Source organism: Orycteropus afer, unplaced genomic scaffold, assembly GCF_000298275.1.
Source record: "Orycteropus afer afer isolate SDZICR_OR568_19922 unplaced genomic scaffold, OryAfe1.0 scaffold00395, whole genome shotgun sequence".
Classification (NCBI taxonomy): domain Eukaryota; kingdom Metazoa; phylum Chordata; class Mammalia; order Tubulidentata; family Orycteropodidae; genus Orycteropus; species Orycteropus afer.
In genome coordinates, this window is record NW_006921982.1 from 1,140,510 (window position 1) to 1,164,028 (window position 23,519).

General features: G+C 35.5%; 1 protein-coding gene across 1 annotated transcript in view; it reads right to left on the bottom strand.

The window, feature by feature from the left end:
- SPOCK3 (SPARC (osteonectin), cwcv and kazal like domains proteoglycan 3) overlaps positions 1–23,519 on the bottom strand; it is a 1,090,476-nt gene that overhangs the window by 538,334 nt on the left and 528,623 nt on the right. The window contains exon 4 of the mRNA XM_007953465.2: positions 9,027–9,141. Within this exon, the coding sequence (XP_007951656.1) occupies positions 9,027–9,141 (115 nt within the window). The remainder of the gene's footprint in view (positions 1–9,026; positions 9,142–23,519) is intronic.

Sequence of the window (23,519 nt, forward strand, 5' to 3'; positions counted from 1 at the left end):
ATACTTCTAAAATAATATTTACCCGATATTCTTCATTTCTTTGTTTGTTTTGAATTAGTTGTAGTAGTTGGGTGAAAGTTCACAAGGCAAAACACATTTTTATTCAACAATTTATACATATTTTATCTCCTGATGTTTGTTGCAATCCCCTCACGTAACAGCGCTCTTCCCACTTCATGCCTGGGTTCTGAAGGGTTAATGAAATCAAACCTCACAATAATTTACACTCAGCTAAAATGAAATGCTACCAAAAAAAAAAAAAAAAAAATCCAGACTATCAGACTCCTGAAAATAGTTAATGACTAATGATGCTTGACTCCTGTAAAAAGTTATCTTAAACCATGACTGCAAGGACAAAACAAACTGACTGAAAGGAAGGAATGGGGTGATCATGGAAATTGGCTGACTAAACCCTATGACATCTTAAACCCTGCGACAAAGAAATGAGGAGTTCAGAAAGCAGGATAAAATGGCCTTAACTGAGACAATTGCTGGTTTTTCTCTCTAGGTTAGAGAGCTGGCCCATTTGCTTTGATGCTTTCATCTCTTAAATGAATTTCCCTTTTCTATTTCTCTGGCCTGGTTTCTCTTGGCATTGACAATCCAACCGTATAGTCTTGGTTCCAAAACCCAAGAGGGAACAAAGACCAAACAGGGAAACAACAGAAAAGCCCACAAGGGTTTGGATGGCACAGGGAGGAACCCATAAGGATTTCCTTTCCACTACACACTACACATCCACCACCAGCTGATTCTTTCTTGATGAGTTATATTCTGTTTTTCTTTCATGGATTTCTAATTTGTTGTTCACTGTCAGACCTAGTACTAGGCCAGAAATCCTCCAGCTTCAGCCTCTGGGCTTCTGCCCCCCTCCCCCCACCAACCTACTCTGTCTCAGGGATGCCTGAACAGAAGTTTGGTTCCATACTCTCCTCCGGTGTTAAGTCAAACACCTTTCCTTTGACCTTAACATCTCTGGAACTTAGATGGTCACTTACCCATTATGGGGCATAATACTCCCAGTGGCCAGAAAATAACACTTGATTTTAATGTCCTTTAAGATTTAGATAATCTTTGTCAATGTAGTGGAAAGTGGTTTGAAATTCCTTGCATCCAGGCCTTCTTCACACTCTGTAGTTGTCTTTCTCTCTGTCATTCTTGCTCTAGTTACCTGATTCTTCTCCTCCATTCTAAACCAGCCCCTGCTGGCTCTGTCACTGACCCTGAACCTTCCAATGACCCAGCTGATCACTCTCTGTCACCTCCTCCAGTGGGTCCCCCTCCTTTTGACCCTTTTGCTGGTCCTTCAGACCTCACTCCTTCTGCTTCCTTTTTTACTCCCCATAGTCATTCTCTGGCCACTCAGCCCACAGCTCCCATCCTTCCCCCTCAGGAAGTAGCCAGAGCTGAAAGCATTGTCTGGGTTCATGTTCCTTTCTCTATATTTGACCTGTCTCAAATTGAAAAATGCCTTGGCTCCTTTTCAACTGACCCCACAAACTTTACCAAAGAATTCGAATACACCAGTGAGTCTTATGATCTCACCTGACATAATATTTGTTATTTTTACCTCTTCTCTCACCCCAAAGGGAAAGAAGCATGTCTGGCTGGCAGCTCAGGCTCATGCAGATGAACTCCACAGACAAGACCAGCTCACCCATTAGGATCTGTAGCCATTCCTTGAGTCAACCCAAACTGGGACTATCAGTTATATTCTCCTGGCAGTTGACACAGTGGCTATATGCTAACTTGGCTCATTGCTGGCCTAAGAAAAAAGACTCATAAGGCATTTAATTATGAGAAACCTAAGGAGATTATGTAAGTCCCCGATGAAAAAACAGCCATCTTTTTTACCTGCCTCACAGAAACTTTACAAAAATATACCACTCTTAATCCAACCTCCCTGGAAGGAATTCGTCTTCTTAACGTGCATTTTATTTCTCAGTTTACCCCTGACATCTGATGGAAACTTCAGAAATTAGAAAGTGGTCCACAAAACCCTTAAAAAGACCTTCTTGATCTTACCTTTTAAAGTCTTTAATAATTGAGATGAGGAATTAAAATTACAAAAACAAGATCAAACAAAAACCCAGCTTTTAGCCACTACCTCACAAGGCTCTGTAAGACAGCCACCATGGGGAAAACTTAGTCTTAACCCCCCTCCAGTACCTTGGAGAGGCAAACTTCAGCTTCCTCTGGTACCATGTTTCAAATGTGGCAAAGAAAGCCATTAAACCAAATCCTGTCCAAATCCAAGACCCCCACCTAGACCTTGTCCATTGTATGGAGAGATAGGGCACTGGAAATCAGACTGCAATCAGGCCCACCGAGGCAGGATGGCATCTCCTTCTATAAAAACCCCTCTGAGTCCAGTTTGGAACTTCCTGATCTTCTTGGCCTTACTACTGAAGACTGAAGATCCCCAAGCTTCCAACAAGCCACATAACTCCCATCTCAACAACAGAATTATGGGTAGATCATCTTTTCCCTATTTTGGTAACACTTTTTGATGACCGACAATTTTTAATATTTTAATTTTTATGAAGTCCAATTTATTAGTTTTATCTTTTGCTGTTTGTCATTTTTATTATACAAGATAATCTATTAGTAAAAGCACTGCTAACCAGAAGGCTGGCAGTTCAAACCCACAAGCAACTCCTTAGAAGGAAGGCTGGGCAATCTACTTCCATAGTGATGTTGTTGTTATGTGCCATCATATCGCCTCAGAAACCCAAGGAGTCATTGTTATGAGTTGGGTCTTACTCAACGGCACATGATAACAACAATAACAACAATTGTTAAAAGCTAGTCCTAACAGCCTTATCCCTATATTTTCTTATAAGAATTTTATGATTTTAGTCTGCATATTTAGGTCCTTAATCCATTCTGATTTTTTTTTTTTTTTTTTTTTTTTCTGTTTTTCAGTTGACTATAGATGTACGGGTTTATTTCTGAACTCCTAATTCTATTACATTGTATTGCACGTCCATGGTTACATCACTACTGGCTGTTTTGATTACTATAGCTGTATAATATGTTTAAAAATAAGAACCTATGAGTCTTCCTACTTTGTTCTTTTCTTTCAACGTTCTTTAACTATTTCAGGTCTCATGTCATTCCACATTAAGTTGTGAATTGGTTTTTCCATTTCTGTAAAGATGGCTGCTGAAATTTCTATCAGGATTGCACTAACTCTACAGATTACTTTGTGTTGTATTGACATCTTAATAATATTAAGTCTTCTGATTCATTAATGAAGAATGTCTTTCCATTTATTTAAGTCTTTTTAACTCTCTTTCACCAGAATTTTGTAATTTTCATTATATAAGTCCTTAACATCATTGGTTAAATTTAGTCATAGGTATTTTATTCTCTTAGATGCTACTGAAAATGGAAACATTTCCCTAATTTTCCATTCAGATTTCTCATTGCAGGCGAATAGAAGTGTAAACACAATTTTGTCTGTTGACTTGTACCCTGCAACTTTGCTAAATTCCTCTATTAGCACTAGAAGCTACCTGGCAAATTCTTTGGGATTTGCTATACATAGAATTATGTCATGCATGAATAAAGATAATTTTAATTTATCTTTTTCAATCTAGATACCCTTTATTTCTTTCTCTTATCTTCTTCCTCTTGTTAGGATTTCTAATACAGTATTAAATATAAGTGATGAAAGGGGGTGCTTGAACAATTTCTCTCAGAAAGATCAGCACAAGGCCAGGCCTCATGAGGCAGAGGTTAAAGATGTCCCAAATGTACAAACTACCGTACCATTCCATCATTTCAGACATTAACCCCTCCTTCTCCTCTTCCCAGTAATTTCCCCAGTCTTAGGGTTCTGTATTTTGCTGTAACGCCTCACAGAACTCGCAGACACCCAAGGGATTGTCTCACATAGTGGTGGTGGAGGCTGGCAGGCTGGCGAGTCACAGGTCTGTGAGTAGGTCTGGAAGATCCTCCCAATTCTCGGGGTTTCATGAACCTTGATCAGCAGATCAGATGACAGCTGCTGTCCCAAATCCAGGGGTTAGATGAGGATGAGACAAGACACAAAACTGGAGCAAGAGGAGGGCGAATCTTCCCAGGAGATCCATAGGTATACCCTCAAGGAAGCTAAGGGTGGTGATTTGAATTATACCCTCCAGCAAGGCAGGACTCAAGATACATTCCACCTGTGTTGCCCCAACAGAATTAACGTAAATCCCATCACAGAGTCGATTGCCAGTCATTATAGGGAATGACTACTACCAGCTGCCCAGATTGCCAGTCATTATAGGGAATGACTACTACCAGCTGCCCAGCCAAGTTGATACCTGACCTTAACTACTACTACACCACCCCAAACAGGCATGGATAATGGAATTTATGAAACATCACAGAATGGAGGACAATGGCTAGAAGGTCCACATCAAGCAATTCACTGCAGTGGGCATTCATCATTTTCCTAATTTCAAAGTGATAGGTCCAAATCTCCCTCTATTAAGTATAGCGTTGACTGGTGATTTTTCATATATGCTCTGAATTATATTGAATAACTTCCCTTATATTCCAATCTTCTTGAAGATTTTCAACAAGAAAGGGCGTTAAATTTTATTAAATGCTTTTCCTGAATCCATAGACATGATCATGTGTTTTTGTTCTTTTGTTTTATGGTTGCAGTATATTGTTTTCATCAATTTATGCTATTTTGGTAATTTCAGAAGATAATCATTATTATTTAAAGTCATAAATAAATAGAAATTTAGCTTTTTTTCCCAATGATTTAAAGGTCGAAGTCAAGCATATATGTATTTGTTTCATAAAATCAATTGCTATGCATCTACCCAAAATCAGATTTTCATAATTTTTTTTTTTTCCTAGTAAAAACCCATTCATTCAGTAAATCATTTCAAACAATGTATTGGTTGACTCCTGTACCATATCCAATCCACATTCAATGAATATATATAGTGAAATGTGTAAGAGCCAGAACTCAACAGGAGTGCCTTGTTTTTCTGGGTCTTACAAGTTTTCTGTTTTTGAAAGGTTAGTTTTTAACACTTTTTTTTTTTTTTACTTTTTTAATCATTCACTTCAGTAGAAAATATGTGAATTTTCCTTCTATGACAAGTTTCCACTTTGCACAAGTTTGACTTTTGCAAATTTTACTATATAAAATGCACAGAAATAACTTTTACTACTTTTAAAAATTTTAATCCTTAAATATTCTATTCTAAATAATAGAATATGTTCTATTCTATAATAAATAATAGCACTATAAGGTGCTATATGAAGAAGAACGTAGCATCAGAATTAGAGTACGACAGCATACTATACACAGATGATTCAACGTTGTTTGCTGAAAGTGACGTAACTTGAAGTAGTTACTGATGAAGCAAAGACTACAGCTTTCAGTATGGATTAAACTTCAACAAAAAGAAAACCAAAATCCACACAACTGGACGAATAAGCAGCATCAGGATAAATGGAGAAAATAATTTCATTTTACATAGACCCACAATAAGTGCCTTTTGAAGTAGCAATTATGAAATCAAAGAATTGGCAACTCTACTGGGAAGGGGGAATTCTTTAAAGGGTTAAAAAGTAATGATTTCGCCTTGAGCACTAAGATGTACTTGACTCAAGCCATGGTATTTTCAGTCACTTCAAATTCATGCCAAAGCTGGACAGTGAATAAAGAAGACCAAAGAAGAATTGATGCGCTTGAATTATGGTATTAGTGAAGAATACTGAATGTACTATAGACTCAGAAGAAGAAACAAATCTGACTTGGAAGAAATATAGCCAGAATGCTCCTTGGAAATGAAGATGGCCAGACTTTATCTCTTGTACACTGGACATATTATCATGAGGGACCAGTCCCTGGAGAAGGACATCATGCTTGGTAATGTAAAGAGTCAGTCACTGAAAAAGAAAGGAAGATCACTAGATTGACATGGTGGCTACAACAATAGGCTCAAATATAACAAAGATTTTGAGGATGATGCAATACCAGACTGTTTTGTTCTGTTGTATATAGGGTCACAATGAGTGAAACTCACTTGACGGGACCTAAAAATAGCAACATCGTCAAAGAAAATATGAACTGTCTATTATGTTGGAATGTAAAAGTGGTGAATAAGACAGGCTTTGCCTTCATGAAGCTTCAAGTCAATAGAAGGAGAGTGATGCTGAACAAGCTATTAAAAATGTAATAAATGTTAGAAAATTCTAAAGGATTGGAGAACTGAGTGAGAACCTAGACTCGTACTTAGGAAATCCTCTTTGAAAAAGTGAAAGCATTTTGGGAGGAAAAACAGCAGATTCCATATACTTTGTCTCCTATGAGAAAGAAAAGAAATAATAAATTGTCTTTTTAGTAAGAAAAAAAAAAAAAAAGAAGAAGAAGAAAGGAATTTGTAATCTAACATCTGTAGATGACCAAAATTAAGACATTTCGTTTTGCTTTCTCTCTGTCACTCCCAAAATATATATATGTAACCTTCAAATTTAAGACTTAGATTATTTAGATAAGCTATCCTTGTTGATCAAACTTCTTTGCAAAAATCTCCCTCCCTAAATACCTTGTAAACAGTTGCTATATACTGACGTCCTTAAAACAAATAAAGCATATCAAATATTAATCATGTCAATTCTTTAGAAACTAGTTATTTATTACACACATGCAGTGTGTGTTGAGTACAAATTTTAAAATAGTGTCTGTCAGAAATAGAACAGGATTGAATATTATTTACATAAAACATGTTGAAATCAACCTCTTTAAGCACCCCCTTGCCTTACCCACCACTAAACCAACAGCATAACTGTGGATGGTTCTCAATTCTGGATGCTTCACTATTTATGTTTTGAAACATGTTGGCTATTAGTTTGTGACTAATAGTCTTGATTATGTTAAGGATGTTTCCCTTGTTCTATAGTTAAGTCTGTTAAATAAGAAGTTAAAGATAGTGATATAGCATAGTTGTACAAAGCATGGACTCTAGTGTCACTAAATTTAAATTGAGATTCATACTCTGAAAATTCCTAGCTTGTGATCTTGTATGATTTCCTTTAACTTCTCCTAGCTTCCATGCCAAGTGTCAAAAGGATGCTTCCCTTGTTCTGTAGTTAAGTCTGTTAAATAAGAAGTTAAAGACAGTGATATAGCATAGTTGTAAAAAGCATGGACTCTAGTGTCACTAAATTTAAATTGAGATTCATACTCTGAAAATTCCTAGCTTGTGATCTTGTATAATTTCCTTTAAATTCTCCTAGCTTCAATGCCAAGTGTCAAAAGGAATGTATCTCAGCCACAGGCATAATATTAGCTGTGAGAACTTCAGCTGTTCTTTGACCTGAGTTTAGGGTGCCAAGAATGAAATTACAGAGGAATCTGTTTCAAAGGTGTTATTGTTAAATGTGAATAGATGGACACTTTCCATAGGGTGTCCAGAACTTATGAGATGAATTGGCTATATCTACAACATAGATGATGGATCATATGTAAATTTATTTCAACACTGTCCTCTTACAGATTTCTGAAGTAAAATTCCTCATCCCTGATACACACACGTTCAAATACTGATATTTAAGACAGTTGAGGTATTATTAGGAACTACAAGAAATTCAGAAGCTTCTAACGACTGTAAGAAGAATACATAGAACAGTAAACTTCTGGTGCCAAAGTTTGCTATCTCTTTTTAATACTAACATAGAGCTCAAGATTGATTGGAAATACATTTTGATCATTCAACTTCACAATTCTATACCTTTACACAACAAGCTGATTTTACAGAAATACTACTTCCAGGAAGTTTCTATTATTCTGTGCAAACTCATGCTATTGTTCTCTTTCTGTTCCTTTCTCTTTCTGTCACCATATATTATCAGTTCACCATGATTCTTTCTCTGAAATGAACACATTCCCAAATGTTCTTTCTTCATTGCATTAGTCTGTCTCAGTACTTGAAATATGCCACAATGAATTTGGCATTACAAAATAAAGAATTCTGCTGATTCATTCAGCATGTAAGAAAAGTCTTCTGTACATGTGCTTTTATATTAATAATGAACATAAATTAAACTTAAAAATTTATGTTTTTTTTTTTTAGAAATACTACCTATTTACTTCTTCTCTTATATTCTTCTCTGTCTGTGGATGTCTGTCTTTTTGAATAACAGAATTTAGATAATAGTTCATACAGTAAAAGACCCAACTTGTCTCTGAGTATAGACAAAGAACTAAACCCCCTTGGTCATTTGCTCTAAAAGGAAAGCATGCATTAGTTTCACTATAACTGAACAAAAAACGTTCTCAAAAAGATAATTTCTTTAAAATCAATAAAGGAAATAAGGACACCAACTTCACTTGTGGTGTGGCATGTTCTAATCCTTAAGACTCAGCTCTGAGCTACACAGAATTTTTTCTAAATAACTGATAATTATCAAAACAGCCTATCTTATAGAAGAAGCATTGATTGTTATAAAACATATAATCTGTCCTTCCCTTCTAGGAATTTTATGTCAGCCTCCGGGAAATAAAACACAGACCATTTAGGTATGAGTACTTCCCTTAAGGAAGTTGTCCTGGTATATTCCAGTAACAAATCTCTAATATGTAATATTTCATCTCTTTTTATGAGCATCAATTATTCATGTTTCTCCTTTAACTTCGTTTCTAACTTTACCCTGAGGGAAATAAGGACATGTAAGTAGACACAAAATATATATATATATATTTAGATGGTACAAGAATTATAATTATTTATTAAATTTGAAAAGTTGTAAGTATCCAGATATTACACTTTGATCTGATCTTCAAAAAATCTGCTTAATTTAGTATGTCTAAAATTCTATAATCCACTGTAATTTTGATTGATAACAACATTTAACCTGAGTGAATCATAATTATTAACCACACTTGAAATTCTTTCAACAAAGCTTTGGATAAAAGCTTAACAAGCATTATCAAATATTTATACTCTGCTCTTATTTATGGCAAGGAATAATGTTCAATCAGTGAGATTTTATTTAACGATGTTTACCTGTGTGTAAGCCGCCGGTGACTAATGCAGACTGCAGTCTGAGAATCTTGAGCAATGCATACTTTATGGCGAGTACATTTCATCTTTAAGCATGGATCTTTAGCTGGATCTAAAGCTAAAAAATAAATAAAATATTAAAATGTGTTTCTGTAAAACGGAAGTATATAATCTCATCAAACTCAATCTGATTAAGCTATTTACATAGCATTAGCTGTAAAATTTCTTCACACAGATCCTTTCTTTATTGAGAAATACTTATGCTTAAATCCATATAACTCACACTTAACAGGTAGTTGCAATTTGGTCTCATCCATTCTATTCATACTAACATGATCACAAATTCTATTCATACCCCTATGATCAAGCATTGTTTGGTTGCACAATTCTTTGATTGTACCCCAAAGATCAAACACTGTATAATCACAACAGAAAATGAAAGATCAAAATGCTCCAAACTTGTTACTACCTTTTAAGCAGTAAAGTTGGGGTGTGTTAATGTAATATTTTATGTCAGTGGTGATTTACATTTCTGCTATCCCTAGAAAGGAAGCAGTAAGCCAGCCTCAGGACCAGTGGATGGCAGGTGTTTGCTTGCATGGAGCTGCCCCAGGGGGCAGGACAGTAAGCCAGACCCAGGACCAGTGGAAGGTGGATGTTTGTGCCCTGGGAGAAGGCTGGGTAAGTGAGCAGGGTGAGGGAGAACAGGAAATGAGCAGAGCAGTTTAGAACATCTAAGGTGACAAACTTTTCTATCAGTTTGTGGTACTATGGTTGCCAGACTGTTGCTATGAAACTGGAGGCTATGTCACTGGTGTTTCAAATGAGGGTAGAGTTATCCATGGTGGACAGTTTCAAGGCAGCTTCCTGACTAAGATAAAATTGGGAGAAGGAAGAGGCCATCCACATCTCAAAGAATTGGCCAGGGAAAATCTTATGAATAGCAGTGAAACACTGTCTGATATATTACTGGAAAACTTTATGTATAGAACTAAAACATCGTGCAATATAGTGCTGGAAGATGAGACACTCAGGTCAGAAAGCACTCAAAATACAACTGGGAAGAGCTGCGTGCTAAGAGTAGAGCTGACATTAAAGATGTGGATAGAGTAAAGCTTTCAGAATACCCTCTGGTGATGTGGCAAATTTCAAGATGAGAAGAAACATCTGATCTAAAAACACCTGTTAACAATTGGAACATAGAATGTATGACGTATAAATCTAGAAAAATCAGAAATTGTCAAAAATTAAATGGAATGCATAAATATCAATATCTTAGGCATTAGTGAGCTGAAATGGCCATTGTGAATCAGACAATCATATGACCTACTATGCCAGGAATGACAAATTGAACAGGAATGACATGGCATTCATCACAACAAAGAATGTATCAAGATCCATCCTGATGTACAATGCTGTCAGTGGTAGGATAATATCTATATGCCTACAAGGAACACAAGTTAATAATGCTATTATTCAAATTTACACACCAATTAGCAAAGTCAAAGATGAGGAAATTGAAGATTTCTACCAACTTCTGCAGTCTGAAATTGACCAAACATGCAGTCAAAGTGTGTTAATTATCACTGGAGATTGGAATGCAAAAGTTGTAAAGAAAGCAGAATCACCAGTACTTGGAAAATATGGCCTTGGTGACAGAAATGATGCTAGAGATCACATGACAGAATTTTGCAGGACCAATGACTTATTCATTGCAAATACATTTTTTCAACAACACAAATGGCATCTATATATGTAGACTTTGTCAGAGTATACAGGAATCAGATCAACTACATCTGTGAAAACAGGCAATGGAGAAGTTCAATATCTTCAGCCAAGTCAAGGCCAGGAGCTGATTGTGGAACTGACCACCAACTGGTTATTTGCAAGTTCCAGTTGAAGCTGAAGACAATTAAAACAAGTCCAGGAGAGCCAAAATATGACCATGAAAATATCCCTCCTGAATTTAGAGATAATCTGAAGAATAGATTAGATGCATTGAACACCAATGACTGAAAACCAGAGAAATTGTGAGATGACATCAAGGATATTATCCATGAAGAAAGGAAGAGGTCATTAAAAAGAAGATGAAGGAAGAAAAGACCAAAATGTATGTCAGAAGAGACTTTCGAACTTGCTCTTGAATGGAAAGTAGCTAAAACAAATGGAAGAATGGACAGGATAAAAGCTGAACAGAAGGTTTCAAAGAGCAGATTGAGAAGACAAAGTCAATTATTATAATAAAATGTGCAAAGAACTGAAGTTAGAAAATGAAAAGGGAAGAACACACTCAGCTCTTCTCAAGATGAATGAACTGAGGAAAATATTTAAGCCTCAAATTGCAATACTGAGAGGTTCCACGGGCAATATGTTGAATGATGCAGGAAACATCCAAAGAGGATGGATGGAATACACAGAGTCACTATACCAAAAACAATAGGTAGATGAACATCCATTTCAGGAGGTGGCATAGATCAAGAACCAATGGCATTGAAGGAAGAAGTTGAAGGAGCACTGAAGGAATTGGTGAAAAACAAGGGTCTGAGAAATGAAGGAATACCCACCGCGATGTTTCAACAAATGGATGCTGCACTGGAGGCACTCACTCAACTATGTCAAGAGATTTGGAAGACAGCTACCTGACCAACTGACTGAAAGAAATCCATATTTGTACCCATTCCAAAGAAAGGTGATCCCACAGAATGTGGAAATTACCAAATGATATCATTGATATCACATGCAAATAAAATATTGCTGAAGATAATTCAAAAATGTTTACAGCAGTATAGGGACACAGAACTTCCAGAAATGCAAGCTAGATTCAGAAGAGGACATGAAGTGAGTGATATCATTGCTGATGTAAGAGGATTTTGGCTCAAAGCAAAGAATACTAGAAAGATGTTTACTCGTGTTTTATTGACTATGCAAAGGCATTCAATTGTGTGGATTATAACAAATTGTGGATAACACTGAGAAGAATGGGAATTCCAGAACACTTAGCTGTGCTCACGAGTAACCTGTATATAGATCAGAAAGCTGTCATTCGAACAGAACAATGGGATACTGCATGCTTTAAAATCAAGAACAGTGTGCATCAATGTTGTAACTTTTCACCATACTTATTCAATCTATATGCTGAACAAATAATCCCAGAAACTGGACTATATGAAGAAGAATGTGGCATCAGGATTGGAGGAAGGCTCATTAACAACCTGAGATACACAGATGACATATCTTTGCTTGCTGAAAGTGAGCATGACTCGAAGAGCTTATGATGAAGATTAAAGACTACAGTCTGTAGTATGGATTATACCTCAATATAAAGAAAACAAAAATCCTCACAGCTGGACCAATAAGCAGCATCATGATAGATGGAGAAAAGTTTGAAGTTGTCAGGGACTTCATATTACTTGGTTCTACAATCAATGTCAATGGAAGTAGCACTCAAGACATCAAAAGTCATATTGCATTGGGCAGTTCTGCTGCAAAAGACTTCTTTCAAATGTTGAAGAACAAAGTTATCTTCCTGAAGACTAAGATGTGCCTAACCCAAGCCATGGAACTTTCAATTGCCTTATATGCATGTGAGAGCCAGACAATGAAAAGGAAGACTGAAGAAAAGTTGATGCTTTTGAGTTGTGTTGTTGGCAAAGAATGCTTAAAGTACTGTGGACTGCTTAAAGAACTAACAAATTATTCTGGAATAAATGCAGTTGGAATGCTCCTTGAAGTGAGAGTGACCAGACTTCATCTCACCTACTTTGGTCATGTTGTCAGAAGCTTATGTTTGGTAAAGTGAAGGATCAACAAAAGAGAGGAAGGCCCTCAAGAAGATGGAGTGACACAGTGGCTGCAGCGATGAGCTCAGGTATGGTATAGATCATGAGGCTGGCACAGGACCAGGCAGTGTTTAAGCTGACTGCTTAGGAGTTGGAGACAACTTGATGACACCTAATAACAAGTCACTTATAAAATTCAATTATATTTAGTATATACCTACTTCTGCAACCATTCCCTCAATCCATTTTAGAACATTTTCATTACTCAAAAAGAAATTCGAAACACATTATCATTCACCTCCTTCCTTCAAATCTCCCCTCAATTCCTAGGCAGCCAATAATCTAGTTTCTGAATCTATAGGCTTGCCCATTCTGGACATGTCATATAAATAAAGTCATACAATATGTGATCTTTTGTGACTTCCTTTTTTCATCAGATATCATGTTTTTGAGGTTTCTTAATGTAGTACCTATCAGTTATCCATTCTTTTTTCATTGCTCATTAATTTTCCATTGTATGACTATATCATATTTTATTTACTTATTCATTACTTGATGGATTTCTGGATTATTTCTACTTTTTGTCTAATTATTAATAAGGTGTCTATTGGTAATGGGAGCTCTGGTAGCATAGTGGCTAAGACAATTGCCTGCTAACCAGACAGCTGGCGGTTCAAACCCACCAGCCACTCCTCGGAAGGAAGGTTGGGCAAGCCTACTTCTGTACTGATACTGCCTCGGAAACCCAAGGAGGGGTCGCTATGAGTTGGGCCGACTTGACGGCACATAACAACAACAACAACATTGGTAATAGTCATTAGTGATCATTTGTGATACTTTGTTATGATTTATTTTGAGAAGAAGTTTATTCTTTTACAGTTTTGGAGGCTAGAAGTCCAAGTTCAAAGTGCAAGGCTCTAGGGGCTGAGTGAAAAACCCTTGATGTTGGACTTGAACTCTGCCTCTTGTTACCAGCCCACTGAAGCTGGAGGCACTTCTTCACTCAGGAAGCTGCTGGCTGCTGAGGCTGACAAACTCAAGGTCGACAAGTGAAAAGGCACAATCCCAGATACTGCCAAACCACACAGAAGCCCATAGATTCAAGTCCATTAAGAGTCCCAAGATCGATAGACAGCATGGCAGGCTGCTGAACAATAACTCGACTACATGCAGCATTCTAGCATGCCAAAAGCTAGAGACCTTTCTAAAAGTTTTTTCTTATATATTAGAAGCAGCTCACATCCCTAAAGCAGCTGCTCAGCTGTTATAGTAGATTCTACCATGGAGCTGATTGCCAATCTCACCATGAGGAATAACTATGTCAAGCTGTCCAGTCACTCAAATTCAGGCCCAGCCAAGTTGACACAAAACTTGAACTACCACGAGATCGTAAACCTAGGTTATACCCAAGCTGACATCTGTAATAAAAATCAAATTTAGCCTTATGGATTTGTTAAATTATATGCATATTTGTTCAGTAATCTAAATAAAATGAATGAGGTTTGATAATCAATATATTCAATAAAATATTAATATAAAGTATATTTAAGCTTTAAAATTACAAAAGATTTTTGAAAAATGCTTATTTGCAATTTCAAATAAGCACCATATCTAAAATAGAAAATACTAGTATATATAGTTGATAAATTATCAATATATATCTTATTCCATGACAAAAAGGTCAATACACAAAATTCATCTATTTGAAAATACAAATGTTCCTATTTCCTCCATACTAATTAAGATTTTTTTAATATATGTGCTTGTTATAATTAGTAGTTATTAGATAAACCATAGCTTCTCTTAGTTTCCATTTATATTTTAAAATATAAGAAAAAGTATATTAATCAATTTATTACATAGGCATATAACCTGAGGAACTCTGGTGGTGTAGTGGTTAAAGGCACTTGGCTGTTAACCAGAATGGTCAGCAGCTCAAAATCACAAGCCATTCCAAAGGAGAAAGATGAGGCAGTCTGCATCCATAAAGATTTATAACACTGGAAATCCAACAGGGGTAGCTATGAGTCAGAATCGACTCGATGGCAGTGAGTTTTGTTTTAATACATGAAACACTGAATATATTTTCTTCCCTATGGAAATCCCAATGGTTAAAATATTTCATTGTATTATCATAATCTATATTTCCACTAATACAAAAATACTTATTTCATGAAACTATTGTACTCTAAAACCATATTACCTTGGCTGGACAACGTAAAAGATAATAATTCAATAATTGAGAAAGCATTACAATAATTTAAGCCATTTCTAATTTTTAGTCTATTTTGATTTCTAATTATTAAAATTACTTTTGAAATTGATGAAAAATTAAACATTTTTGTGTAAAGACTATATAATATCATTTCTAACTACCACTGTGCTATATGTATATATATATATATATATATATATATATATATATATACAAATATATCATCTACTCAACATTTATATATTTAAACTAGGAGCTGTCATTGTGAAAAATAGTGTTTTAATTTTGAAATGAAACATTATAAAACAAAAGTATTATGACTAATATAATCTAATTACACTTCAACTGTAGGCTAGTTGTATGTTTTTTTACTTACTCTTTTTTTTTTTTTAACCATGTACACTCTGTTAGAGAAATTTCAAAAGTTCTATGTCAATTCTTTTATTTACTAAGATAAATTAAACTTAAACAATGTTGTACATATGGAAGGGAACTATCAGAACAAAACATATGAAAAGTAATTTAATGAGAAAGTTTTAAATAAAATTCTACAGAAACTATTAAAATGATCAAATAAAAGAGTACCAGTATTTGTCAGGAGAGGGAGATTAAAACAGGAGGAAGTAAATTCTTAGACTCAGATACAACAGGTTAAAAAATAAGGAAAATATCTAAGTCCACTTTCTTTGCATGGGTTTAAGTCATTTGTATTTTTGAAAACTCACATGGTTGGCAGCTTGAATCCTATAAAACGTAACACATTATAAATACAGATGTCTGGCATTTTATTCCAGAAATCATAACAGTAACACAATCATCTTCTTCCTGGCTAAAAGTCAATCTTGTGTTTCAAAGATCCCTGACATAATTCATCACCTTCCTCCACTGCTACCCTCTTCTTTTCATTTATTTATTTACTTATTTCAAATTAGCATCTCCTATCGTATTCAAAGCAAATGGTACTGCATGTCCTCATATTGCCTTTCACTTCTTTGAGAACTTCTGTTTGTGAATTAGATCTTATCTTACACACAATGCTGACAACACATCAAGAAAATAAATGGACATAACATTAATTATAAATTAATTATAATTTATAATCAATAAATTTATAATCAATAGGAATTAATTATCCCTATTGACTAGAAGGAATACTATAAATACTCATATTTAGTGTCACTGGTCTTAGAAGAAGTAAAAGCACAAAGGGTCATAACTATTGTACAAAAAGAAACATTAAAATGTATATTCATTAGTGAAATAAAATTTAATAGGGAAGATTGGAACTTCAAATCTGCTCATGCTCATATATGAATTTTTCTTTCTTTCTTTTTATTTTTTTATTTTGTGATTTTACAGAGCAAACTCACTTTCCATAAAGCAGCTCACATACACTTTATCTCATGACACTGACTACAATTTACCACAATGCAACAGCTCCCCTCCCACTTCTTCCCCATAGTTACCTCTTCCCTGTGCCCTTCCCTCCATGCACTCCTGCTCTCTGAGCTGTCTCCCTGTGCATAAACAGCCCTTCCATCCTCTTTCCAAGGAATGTATCTACCTAATGGAAATGTTCAGCTCATATGCTTGTTTTTGTTTTTTGTTAGGCTGGAAGCCACAGGAGAGGGTTCAATTCCAAACCCTGAAGGGCAGATAGGGGCCATAGTGGTTCCATCAGGCTCTATCAGATCAGTTAGCCTGGTCCCTTATTCTTTTTTTTTTTTTTTTTAACAAATGATTTTGAGTTTTATTCCATATTGTTCTCCCACTCTATCCAGGATATCCTGTATAGATCCCCCTTCGAGTGGTTAATAATGGTAGCTGGGCACCATCTAGTTATTCTGATCTCATAGTTGTACAGGATGAGGATTGCATGGTGTACCAGTCACTTGGACTAATTGTTTCCATGAATCTTTCATTTTCTTCATTCTTCTTTGCTCTGGACAAGGAGTGATCCATCATTGCATCTAGATGGCTGCTTGCAAGCTTTTAAGATCCCAGTTGCTACTCACCAAAGTAGGATGTGGAATAAAGTTTTGTGTAGTATATTATACCAATAGAGCTTGATGTCCCCTTCAACTATGGTCCTGAGCCCACAGGTCCAACTACTCACTCTCTCTGGGTAGCTGACTGTGGCCAAGAAGTGACTACAATCTTGTCCTTTGTCAGCTCTACTATATAATTGGGAATTCTGACAGAACATACTGACACACTTATAGAAACATTGTCTGCCAACCCTATACAGGGTCTTGGGCACACTCCCACCTGCATAGACACACCTAATAGTTCAGCCCATCCACCCATCTTTCCAATCGTATATCCATGTTTGCCTTGAATGAGTACTGCATGTGCAAAAGGGTTCATCTCTGTTGTATGTACCTGCCATGAACCTCTCTGTCTTCCTCTTCCTCACTGCTACCATGTGGATCACTCACATTTAGTACATTGTCTTCTCATCAACCAAATCAATACTTGTCTCTATCTATCTAACATGGTAGACCTCTGAATTTATTCTCCCTCTTCAATAACGCTTTATTTATCTGAGGTCTCTTTCCTTTCCAGATAAATTTAGTAATTGTTTTTTCCACATCCTTAAAGAATGCTGATGGGATCTAATTTGTGATTGCATTGAATGTATAGATTGCTTTGGGTAGAACTGACATGTCCACAGTGTTCAATCTTCCTATCCACAAGTACTGTATGTTCTTCCATTTATATAGATCTCTTATGGTTTCTTGAAGTAGTGTTTTATTTTTGTATTTTCTTTGTACATGTCTTTTGTGTCCCTAGTGCGATTTATTTCCAAGTATTTTATTTCTTTTGGTAGCTATTGTAAATAGTATTGATTTCCTTATTTTGTTTTCAGCAATCTGTTTGCTGGTGTGGAAGAATCCAACTGATTTTTGGAAGTTGATCTTGTATCCTGCCACAATGTTAAATTTCTCAGTTAGCTCCAATAGATTTTTTATGGAGTCTCTCAGGTTTTCTAGGTATAGAAACATATCCTCAGCAAATAAGGATAGCTTGACTTCTTCCTTACCAATTTGGATGCCTTTGATTTCCCTTTCTTGCCTTGTTGTCTTGGCTAGGACTTCCAATACAATGTTGAATAGAAGTGGTGATAAAGGGCATCCTGATCTGGTTCCTGTTTGCAAGGGGAATGGTTTCAGTCTCTCTCCTTTGAGAATAATGTTGGCTGTTGGTTTCACATATATGGCCTTTATTATGTGAGGAATGCTCCTTCTATTCCTATTTATCTGAGAGTTTTGATCAGGAATGGGTGCTGAATTTTATCAAATGCCTTTTCCACATTGATTAATATGATCACGTGGTTCTTTTCCTTTGTTTTATTTATGTGGTGGATGACAGATTGTTTTTCTAATGTTAAACCATTCTTGAATACTTGATATGAATCCCACTTGGTCATAATGAAATATGTTGCTGGAGTCTATTGGCTAGGATTTTGTTGAAGATTTTTGCATCAATATTCATAAGGGATATTGGTCTGATGTTTTCCTTTTGAGTGATGTCTTTGCTGGTTTTGGTATCAAGATTATGCTTGCTTCATAAGATGAATTTGGGAGGATTCCATCCTTTCTTATGTTGTGGAACAGTTTGAGTAGGATTGGTGTCAGTTTTTAAATGTTTGGTAGAATTTTCTGGTGAAACCATCTGGGCCATGACTTTTTTTGTTGTTGGTATTTATTTATTTATTTATTTATTTTATGACCTGTTCAATTTCTTCTTTTGTGATGGGCCTGTTCAACTTTTCCACATCAGTCTGTGTTAGTTTGGGTAAGTGGTGTGTTTCTAAAAGTCTGTCCATTTCTTCCACGTTATCAAATTTGTTGGAGTAGTGTTCTTCATAGTATACTGATATTATCCTTTTTTACTTCAGTTGGTTCTGTTGTGATGTCCCCATTTTGTTTCTTATTCATGTTATTTGTATTCTCTTCCTCTTTTCCTTTGTTAAATTTGCCAGTGGTTTGTCAATTTTATTAATCTTTTCAAAAAACCAACTTCTAGTCTTGTTGATATTTTTGATTGTCTTTGTATTTTCTGTTTCATTGATTTCTGCTCAAATTTGTATACATCCTTCCTTCTGGTGACTGTAGGCTTTTCTTGCTGTTCTTTTTCTAATTGTTGGAGATATTGGTTTAAAGTGTTGGTTTTGGCTTTCTTCTTTTTTGATGGGTGCCATTTATTGTTATCAATTGTCCTCTAATCACTACTTTTGCTGTGTCCCAAAGATTTTGGTATGTTGTGTTTTCATTCTCATTTCATTCGTGGAATTTTTTAATTTCATTTTTTATTTCATCTATTACCCAGTCATTCTTAAGGAGGATATTGTTCACTTTCCACATATTTTCTCTTTATCCATTTATCTTTCTTTTGTTGAGTTCTCATTTGATAGCACTCTGATCTGAGAAGATGCTTTGCAGTATTTCAATATTTTCAAATTTATTAAAGCTTGCTTTATTGCCTAACATATGGTCTATCATGGAAAATGTTCCATGTGGACTGGAAAAGAGTGTATATTGTGCTATTGTTGGATGAAGTGCTCTGTAGATATCTATAAGGTCAAGATGGTGGATTGTATTGTTTAGTTCTTCTGCATCTTTGTTTACATGTGTTCTATCCTTTCATTAAAAGAGATGTATTAATGTCTCCTACTATGACTATGAAGTCATCTCTTTGCCTTCTCAATTCTGTTAAAGTCTGATTTATGCATTTTATGACTCTTCCTTTGGGTATATTGATATTTATTATTGTGATATTTTCTTGTTCAATTGATTCTTTAATCATTATATATGTTCTTCTTTGTCTTGTATGGTGGTTTTTGTCTTAAAGTCAATTTGATTAGAAATGGTTGCCACTACTGCTCTTTTCTGGTTGCCCTTGCTTGAGACATCATTTTCCAACCTTTGATTTTTAATCCATTTTTGTTTTTCCCTCTGAGGTGTGTCTCTTGTAGACAGCATATTGATGGGTTATGTTTTCTTATCCAGTCTGCAACTCTCTGTCTTTTGAGTGGTGCATTTAATCCATTAACTTTCAGTGTAATTATGGACAAGTATGAATTGTTTGCTGTTATTTTGTTAAGTGTTTTTTCATGTTGTTCCTGGTTTGTTTGTTCCATATAATTTTCTGGGCTGAGCTCATTATGTTTATGAATCACGTTCATTTCCTTTGTTGCTACTGTTTTAGTATTTGCTAAATATTTTTGTTTGTCCTCCTTTTTAATTGTGATGTAAAGGTTTGTCATTTTCCTTTGAGGTTATCTTGTGATTTAATTTTGTCCCCAAGCTTAGAATAGTCCATTCTGTCTTGCAACTCTCTTGACTTTCTCACCATTTAGAAGTTCTGTAATTGCACTATTTTTCCCCTCTTTTTGGTGTGCGTTTGTCCTCATTTGCAAGCTGATGTCTCTGGTTACCTGTTTACAATCTTGTAAGCTTATTTTACTTTGGATACTTCCATAGCTCTGTTGTGTTCTGGGTTATGTCATCTTGAGTATTAATGGTTGGTTGTTTCTTGCTATTTATTGGTTCTGTGTTCAAAGGACTTCCTTTAGTACCTCTTGTAAGGTTGGTCTGGTTTTAACAAATTCCCTTATTTTCTGCTTATCTGGAAATCTCCTAATTTCACTATTATATTTAGGGATGATTTTGCCAGGTATGTAATTCTTAGATCGATATTATTCTCTTTCAAGGTTTTATATATATCATTCCATTGCCTTCTCACCTGCATGGTTTCTGCTGAGAAATCAGAACTAATTCTCATTGGTTGCTCTTTGTAAGTAACTTTTCATTTTTCCTGTGCTACTTTCAGGATTCTTTCTTTTCATTGATTTTGATGAGTTTGATGATAATATGTCTTAGTGATTCTCTTTTGTGGTCTATCCTGTTAGAGGTTCATTCTACTTCCTGAACAGATATAGTCTTTCACCACATCAGGGGAATTGTCTTCCAACAAATCTTGGACACTTTTCTTCATGGTTTTATTTTTCTCTTCCTGTTCTGGAATTCTGAATACATGTAGTTTATTCCTTTTGATGGTATCCCACATGAACCATTGGTTTTCTTCATTTTGTTCTGATATTTTTTCCTGATTGAACCTTTTGCAAAGAAGTATTCAGATATTTGTCTTCAATCTCATTAAATATGTCTTCCATTGATTTAATTCTACTCCTTTGCCCTGTCAATGTGTTACCTATTTCTGAAAGTTTAGTATTAACCTTCTGGATTTCTATCTATAAATTTTGTATCATTTCTAATATTTCATTTATTTTGTCATTTTATTCTTGTATTTTCTTCCAAGATAGTTTTAGGTGTTTCCCCACCTCCCCATGGTTTCCTTAATTTTGCCAGTGTTTTCCTTGAACTGTCTCTCAATCCTTTGAAAATACCCACATAAAATTATTTTAAATTCCTTATGAAGGAGTTCCAGTGCTGCTTCTTCCTCAAGGATGCGTTCTGGGTCTGTATCCTGCTCCCTTGTTTCTACCACTTTATTTTGCTTCTTTGTGTGGACTATGATGGTCTGGTGTCTCGGAGACATTGTGAAGTTGTTGTATTTAGATCTCTGATAACTGTTTGTAAACAGCAGTTAAGGGTGAGTCAGGTTCTTCTTGGTGGCCATTTATCATTGGCCAGTTGGTGGAAAAGGAATAAGAGTGGGTGAGGGTCAGGGATGGTAATTGGGGAGTGAAACCAAATGTACATGAAATGTTGAATGTAAAACAAACTCTACTCTGTAAATTTGCACCAAAAGCACAATTAAAAAAAAAAAAAAAAACACCTGCTTTCTTACTGATAAATTTCACACACAATTTCTTAGAACCTAGTACTCTATTATGATAGCTCTCCAATCTAGAAAATTATTCAACAGAACCTAAAAACTATCTGTTCACCTTGATATTACACATTTAAGAATAAAACACAATTATTTTATGCCTTTTCAAAATAAACACTTCCATATATCCACTTATTTTTAAGTATTTTTTCCTTTTAATTCTGTTTTTATTGTCATTCTCTAGTTAGCACCAACTCATGGTGACCTCATATATTAAAAAAAGAAAAAAAAACAACAACAACATCTTCTTGATTTCTAGTATGATTGGGTCCACTATTGCAGCTACTATGTAGAACTTTTCAATCTGTGGTTGTTAGGTGCTGTTGAGTCTGCTCCAACTAATAGCGACATATTACACAGCAGAATGAAACACTGTGTTTGCCATTTTCGTAAACTTTGCTTTCCTTGAGCCCACTGTAGCAGCCACTGTGCCACTGCATGTCATTGAGGGTTTTCCCCTTTTATGCTGACCTTCTATTTTGCCAAACATGGTATTCTTCTCCAGCGAACGGTCCCTCCTTATGACATGACTAAAGTACATGGGACAATCTGGCCATTCTCATTTCTAAGCATCCCAGGTCTACATCTTCCAAGACAGAAGATGTTCCTCCTTCTGGCAGTTCATGGTATTTTCAGTATTCTTGGCCAATGTCATGATTCAAATGCATCAGTTCTTCTGTCCTCTTTATTCATTTTCTAACTTTCACATGCATATCAGATTGAAAATTTCATGCCTTGGGTTGGGTGCACAATAGTACTCAAAGTAAGGACTTTGCCCTTTAAGACTTTGAAGAAGTCGTTTGAAGCAAATTTGTCCAGTGCAATACACTGATTGCTTGACTGTTGCTTCCATGGGCATTGATTGTGGATCGAAGAAAAATGAAATCTTTGACACTTCAATCATTTCTCTATTTACTATGATGTTCTTTATTGATTCAGTTGTAAAGATTTTTGTTTTACTGATGTTGAGGTATGATCCAAAATGAAACTTGTAGTTTTTAATCTTCATCAGTAAGTGATTCAAGTCATCTTCACTTTCAGGAAGCAAGGTTGTATCATCTGAATATCACAGGTTGTTGATGAGTCTTCCTCTAATCTTGATGCATGTTCTTCTTCATATAGTCCAGTTTATTGAATTATTTGCTCAGCATACAGATTGAAGAAGTATAGTGAAGGACACATCCCTGAGCACACCTTTCCTGAGTTTAATCCATTCAGTATCCTCTTGTTCTGTTCAAACAACTGCTTCTTGGTCTATGTACAGATTCCTTAAGAGTGTAATTAAGTGTTCTAGAATTCCCATTCTTCACAATGTTATCCATCATTTTTTATGATGCACAGCTGAAAGTTTTGCACAGTCAGTATTAACACAGGTAAACATTTTTATGCTATTCTTTGATTTCAGCCAAAATCCATCTGACATCAACAATGATATCTTTCATTTCATGTCCTTTTCTTAATCCAGCATAAATTTCTGGAAGTACATTGTCAATGTACTGATGCAACCATTCTTGAATAATCATCAGCAAATTCTTTTTCTTGCATGTGGCTGCATATGAGAAAATATTCAGCAGTACAAAAGTCACTTCTTGGAAGGAAGATTGGGCAATCTACTTCTGTAGTGATACCACCTCAGAAACCCAA